Source organism: Rutidosis leptorrhynchoides, chromosome 2, assembly GCF_046630445.1.
Source record: "Rutidosis leptorrhynchoides isolate AG116_Rl617_1_P2 chromosome 2, CSIRO_AGI_Rlap_v1, whole genome shotgun sequence".
Classification (NCBI taxonomy): Eukaryota; Viridiplantae; Streptophyta; class Magnoliopsida; order Asterales; family Asteraceae; genus Rutidosis; species Rutidosis leptorrhynchoides.
The window spans coordinates 86,994,009-86,999,838 of NC_092334.1; the positions used below are offsets into that span (position 1 = coordinate 86,994,009).

The 5,830-nt window shown below is 35.4% G+C and overlaps 1 protein-coding gene across 2 annotated transcripts; it reads right to left on the reverse strand.

Moving 5' to 3' along the window:
• Positions 1–886: 886 nt before the first annotated feature.
• Positions 887–5,420, reverse strand: LOC139891120 (COP1-interacting protein 7-like). 2 transcript variants are annotated; one of them, XM_071874049.1, is made up of 8 exons: positions 5,296–5,420; positions 5,014–5,181; positions 4,788–4,900; positions 3,857–3,909; positions 3,722–3,765; positions 3,188–3,340; positions 1,889–3,101; positions 887–1,802 (listed from the first exon to the last, which is right to left on the reverse strand). In XM_071874049.1, exons 1-8 carry the CDS (start codon positions 5,352–5,354, stop codon positions 978–980), a joined length of 2,628 nt encoding a protein of 875 aa, XP_071730150.1. In that variant the 5' UTR covers positions 5,355–5,420; the 3' UTR covers positions 887–977. The 2 variants fall into 2 exon arrangements, with proteins under 2 accessions (XP_071730150.1, XP_071730151.1); XM_071874050.1 differs by lacking the exons at positions 4,788–4,900; positions 5,014–5,181; positions 5,296–5,420 and having other exon boundaries at positions 3,188–3,327; positions 3,857–3,895.
• Positions 5,421–5,830: the final 410 nt, after the last annotated feature.

Sequence of the window (5,830 nt, forward strand, 5' to 3'; positions counted from 1 at the left end):
GGTTAAATAGTATTTAACATGATTTTAATGTAGTTCAGCAATTGGGACCCGCTGGCGTGGGAGTGTTTTATGACGTTTGTTTAATCATGTTATGTATGAAACATGGTGCTCCTTCTACTTTAGTTTTTTGTTATGCCACTTTTGCAATGTATCAAGGAGTATAACATATGCATTTATGTTTATGGTACACAAATCACTGACTTTATTAATAAGTGTTTTTCTTTTACGCATATGTTTCTCCCCCCCCCCCCCCCCCCCCCCCCCCCAAAAGTATAATATACCTAGATATGAGAAAAGTAAAACTTTGAACATATCAACCAAGTCTCCAAACAGTTTGTCTACGCTTCCCTGATACATGTACATTCGATTTCCCAAGGTTAGTAATGCATATGAAATTCCAGGCATAATATGTATAAGAAGGTAATGCAAGTAACCAATGCAAATTTTGATGACTCGACTATAAATTAGACTTATCAATGGATCCTAACAATTACCACACTTAGACACACTAATGCAACCTAATGATTATTGAGGTTAGTCAGGTTTCTTGTAAACAAAAAATGGGCCTGGTGTGCGTGAGGGCCCCGGCCGATTGGCTTCAATATGGGCTTCCCCATATTTTTTTTTGTTTTTTATTAAATGACATGAAAACATTACATTCGATAGGTAAAAACCTCGGTGATTTTATGATCCACCACTTCTGACTAAATTTATATTTCGGAAGCTCAAGATATTGATCATCTTATACATATAATGAAATTCATGTATGCACAATTTCAAATAATGCAAATTATTTTCGGAATTTGTAAACTATATATTCAACGAAATAAATCGAAAAAGTCAAGGATGTTAACATTTGTTAGCATCGAAATACTTAATTGAGAACGTGTTACATGATTCAAGAAACAATCCAGATTATCAATTTAATACCATGTTTATAACAAAAGACATCACACGATTACTTCAACTGTTGGTGATCAATTTAACTTTTTCCCGCCAAAAGATAGCAGTTTCTTGAACCCACTGATCCATTTCTTCTTGGAGTTACTTTTTTCTGGGCTTTGTTTGCCAGGTGGCGAAACCGAGATCGGTATAACAGGAACTTCATGGTTCACTTTGACAACATTGTTTGCTTTTGCACCATGATTAGGATCAATTCTGAAAGTAACAGAGTTTATAGCTTTAATGGCTGATCCACCATTACTGTCAGGAAGAGCTATATCTTTCACATGAACAGAAGAAGGCTTGTGCGATACTTTAATTACAGCTTCCGTGTTATTTGATTTTGCAGGTGTTGATAATTCAGTACCATCCGTTTTCTTGATTAAGGATGTTTTGGGCAATTTTTTGGCGTTCATGACATCAGCAATTTTCTTCTGTCCATTTAAATTCTTTGAACTGATTTTCTTCTCTTGAGGTTTAACATTATCCATTTTCACTTTTTTCTTATCAGCTGCAACTGTACTTTGAGAAACCAGAGTATGCGAACGATTATTACCATTTGTTGCCACTTTTGTAACAGGTTTTGGCTCACTGTTCCTATTCGGGATTACTTTTGTAGGCTTAGTACCTAGTTTTGATGGTGTAGGTAATACCTTAGTATTAACAACACGTGCAGTTGACAAGCGATCGATGGTGGATTTCTTAATCACCGGCTTATTCGATTTTATTTCATTCCGAGATGGAAATTCGGCTTTTTGGTTATCACTCTTTGTTATTTTAACACTAGAAGCACTTCTTTCAGCGATTCTCTTTTGTCGTTGACTTATCAGTTCCTCTGTTTTCTTTCGTTTCTCATCTTCCTACACGAAAAAGGTCAATATGATCAAATTAACAATTAACAATAATATAATTAGAAAATAATAAATAAATTTGTATATTAAAGTACCTTGTTTGATATCCCTTTTGGCATTGCCGTTTTGGTTTCTGTCGATTTCTTGCTTCTTGATCCAACTAAAGCTTTAGACTTTGTTTCATTGGTCGAACCTTTTCGAACAAAAACTTTATCTTTTGACTCGTTGACTTTAGCAGAATCCACTTTAACAATCTTAGTATAATTACTATTACCAGACTCCATTTCTGGAGTCCAACTCGCAACAGCTTGTTTGCCACCCGTATCTCTTTCAAGAACCAGAAATAAGTCATTTGGTTCATTCACACTTGTAGTTTCAACCCTTTTTGGAATCACATTACTCTCTGAATCCACTATGATGTCATGTGTTCTTATCTGAGAATTAGGCAACTCGATCAAAGATCGAGCTTGAACCGCCAAAGGATTGTTAACAACGACGTCTTTTGACTTGATATGGTCTACAAAGATGTCTCTGCTTTCTTCCTGAATCACTTTATCTGGAAGGCTTCTCATAAACCAATCGCCTTCTTCACGTTTTTCGTTAGTGGACGATTTGTTGGCAAATTCGGGTTGATTTCTAGAAGATAAAGTATTTGGATCTTCAAATTTATTTGACACAAATTCCTCCTCGAATGTATTAGCACGATCACTAGGCTTATCTTCTTCTTCTTCATCTGCATCCTTCAATAGAAGGTTCTCAAATATATTCCACTGTTGCGTTGCCTTTTGATCTTCACGTTTATCTTCAATTACGTTATCATCATTTAACGAACTGTCGTCAGATTCGTGTTCTAATCTTCCATCTCCCGCAAAAGTGATGTAATTAATTTTTTTGACGATGACTTTATGCGATGAACTCCTTTTATTTCTACCCGAATCACTTCCAGAACTAGAGTCACTCGAGTCAAAGTCAACGTCTTGTACGTGTTTCTTTCTACTTCTAGAAACTTCCTTATTTGGAGGCCAAGGAAAAGGGTACGCTTGATATGGAGGTTGAAACATCGGGCCCCACTGATAACTTGGCATATGCGGAGTAATATGACTTTCATGACCATCGCCAGAACCGTTATGTTTATTGTTAGTATTTTGGAAATTAATTCTAAGTTCTTGACCAATTTCGTCTTCCATATAAGAGAAATGTGAATGTGAATGTGAATGAGAGTACGCCTGCATTGCCGCTACCTCATCGATCCAGACTCTATCGTTACTCTTTGTATTGCATAGTTCAATGAAATTCAAACATGCTTCCCTGGTGTAACGTTAATTTTTAGTTCATCATCTTTCATTAATAGATTCTTGATCACGGGTTAATGTGTAATTAAGGCTCGTTAATACCTTAAGCGAGGGGATCCAAAAGCATCAGCGAAACATATGAGATCTTGTAGGTTATCTGTATCAAATCCTGCAACTATAGCACGCGCATAGACCATGGCTTGCTCTCTTTGAAGCACCGTCTTTCTAGTTTCCAAAGCGTGCTGAAGATGAATCCTATTAGAAGAAACAGTGTTCAAATTTGTTTAAAAAAAAAATAAATTCTCATTACATTAATTAATGAAAAATTTACGTGGGTGGTCCCTGTGGTTTACCCCAAGTTTCATGCGACATCCCTGTATTTTTTTGACGTGGATGGTCACCCCGGTATGCAAAAGTTACGCCGGTGGTCCCTGTCTCTAATGGCCGTTCAAAAAGTTTTTGTTCATTATGACTGCTAGAAACAGGGACCACTCACGTAACTTTTGCTTACCATGGTAACCAACCATCTCAGAAAAGGTACAGGGCGCCACATGAAATCTGGGGTAAACCACATGTGACATGACCACCCAAGTATTTTTTTCTTAATAAATAGAACTAAACGTTAAGATACTTTACTTGGAATCATCTTCATGGACTGCATCACTTGTGGTACCTTCATGCTAAAAATGCATTGATTTTCGAAATGTATGAATATAAAAGTGACGAAAAAAAATAAAAAATTGAAAGTAACGTTGTAGAATGGTAACATACATTGTAGGCCAAAGCAGCTGACTTGGTTGAGTATTCATCTAATCCATAGACAGCTAGAAAAAAACAAAAAATGTCATTTTAAACTTCATTGACAGAGACAAATATATATGGTACTTTTATCATCGTTTGACTTTTTAGCAAGGTTGAAGAACTCGGAACTAGGGAAGAACTCGGTTGGAAATTTTTGGGGAGTCCTCGGCAACTCGGGAGAACTCGGATGTACATTAACTTTTTAGTTTATTTAATATAAATATATATGTTCTAATAGATTTGACCGATTTGCCTAGTTTTTGACCAAGTTTGACCGAGTTGCCGAGTTACCAAGTTGACCGAGTACTCCCCCAGTTGGCCAGAACTCCCCGAGTTGGCCGAGAAACTCGGTTGTTGACCGAGTTGGGCACCGAGAACTCGGCTAGTGAACTAAACCGAGAACTCGGCCAAGTTGGCCGAGTTTTACAACACTGCTCTTTAGAGTCAAATTTGTTTCATGCAACTTCTAATTTGGTTCTAAACCAGTGAGAATTAAAAAAACAAGCTACAAGAAATATTAACTAATGACAAGAGTTTCATAGTGTAAGATGTTCCTGAGCAAAATTTTATTGTATAAAAGGTAGGTTGGCTGTAACATAATCTAACTTTGACTGTAAATGTAACATTACCTAACTGATTATTTCATTATAATTCTTAAAATCACAGATAATCACATTGAAATGGCACTTAAACATCCTCTGAGATATGTCAGGTTTGCATTTTCAGAATCAAGCACTGATACTAATATGTTAAAATTTCATATATGACATTTTTAAAGTGCATAACATCAATTTTGTCCAACTTTTACATGAAATTTTATAATTTGCAATATTAAACTTGTATTAAAATATCATGGATATATGAATTTCACCCAGATAATATGCATGTAAAAGATACGCACTTTGCGAGTCTGATGATGTGTTAGCGATTAATGAGCAGTCAATGTTCTCGAGCTCCCTCTCAATGGTAATGCATCGTTCAAGAACCTCGGGTGTACTTACAAACTTCACAAATCTAATCAAAACTCAAGAGACATAATTTGCATATTAAAAAATCCATCACTACTAACAGAATATTCGAGAAAATAGTCACAAAACACAAATATAACTTTACTAACAACAATGGACCTTTCAATAATGGACTTTGTAAACCAAGCAGCAGAAGCAGAAAGTGTAATTGAGTAACCTCCTTTAGAAATTTGATCTTTTGCAAACTTGCAATGAGCGATAAACGGTTCCAAAAGTCCAGATGCAAGTTTCTCTTTGTTATCACCAGCACATATAACCAAATTAAATCTTCCAAAACATAAACCAAAAGAATGCACCAAAAAAAACAAACAAGAATAGCAATTAGTACTTAAAAACATATAAATAAACGAGTACACAATGTTAAGATTTGGGTTAAAATACCTGGTTCTAGTAGGGGTTAGCTGAAACAATGCATAATCTAGCTGTATTCTTGAATCCATAATCTTTGTGGAATCAGAATTTGGTTAAGGCAACATTATGGAATCAGAATTTGGTTAGATATTGATATTTTGTATGGTCTTGTGAACCGATTCTGATAGTGATGGGTTACTTGTTGTCATTCTTTATTTAAGTATAAGAAAGATTACTTGATGATTACTCATGAGCCATTGTTAGTGGTTGTTGTAATGAACAAAGTCCAATACATTATAGCAACAACCACCTCAACTGCCATTGTCACATGTACAGACCAACTAAATCTATATTTTTTAAAGTTAGGTACTTGCTTGTTCTGTTTTCAGTCTTGAAAAATACTTACCAAATTTATCTTTAAATGGCTGGAAAACCATTTGTCCTGAAACATTTATCATTATATAATTTCAAGTAGTTGATTCATGAGTGTCATCTAAGACCAAATATGGATAGTTGAGTCTCAATTGGTTGTATAATCTATAACTGGAAAACGGGTCGGTTTGGG

Coding starts and splice junctions, on each gene's coding strand:
- LOC139891120 (XM_071874049.1), bottom strand. CDS start 5,354: ATGGATTCAAGAATACAGCTAGATTATGCATTGTTTCAGCTAACCCCT. Junction 3,341..3,721: donor GTCCATGAAGATGATTCCAA/GTAAAGTATCTT, acceptor TTCTTCTAATAG/GATTCATCTTCAGCACGCTT. Junction 1,803..1,888: donor CAAAAGGGATATCAAACAAG/GTACTTTAATAT, acceptor TTTTTCGTGTAG/GAAGATGAGAAACGAAAGAA.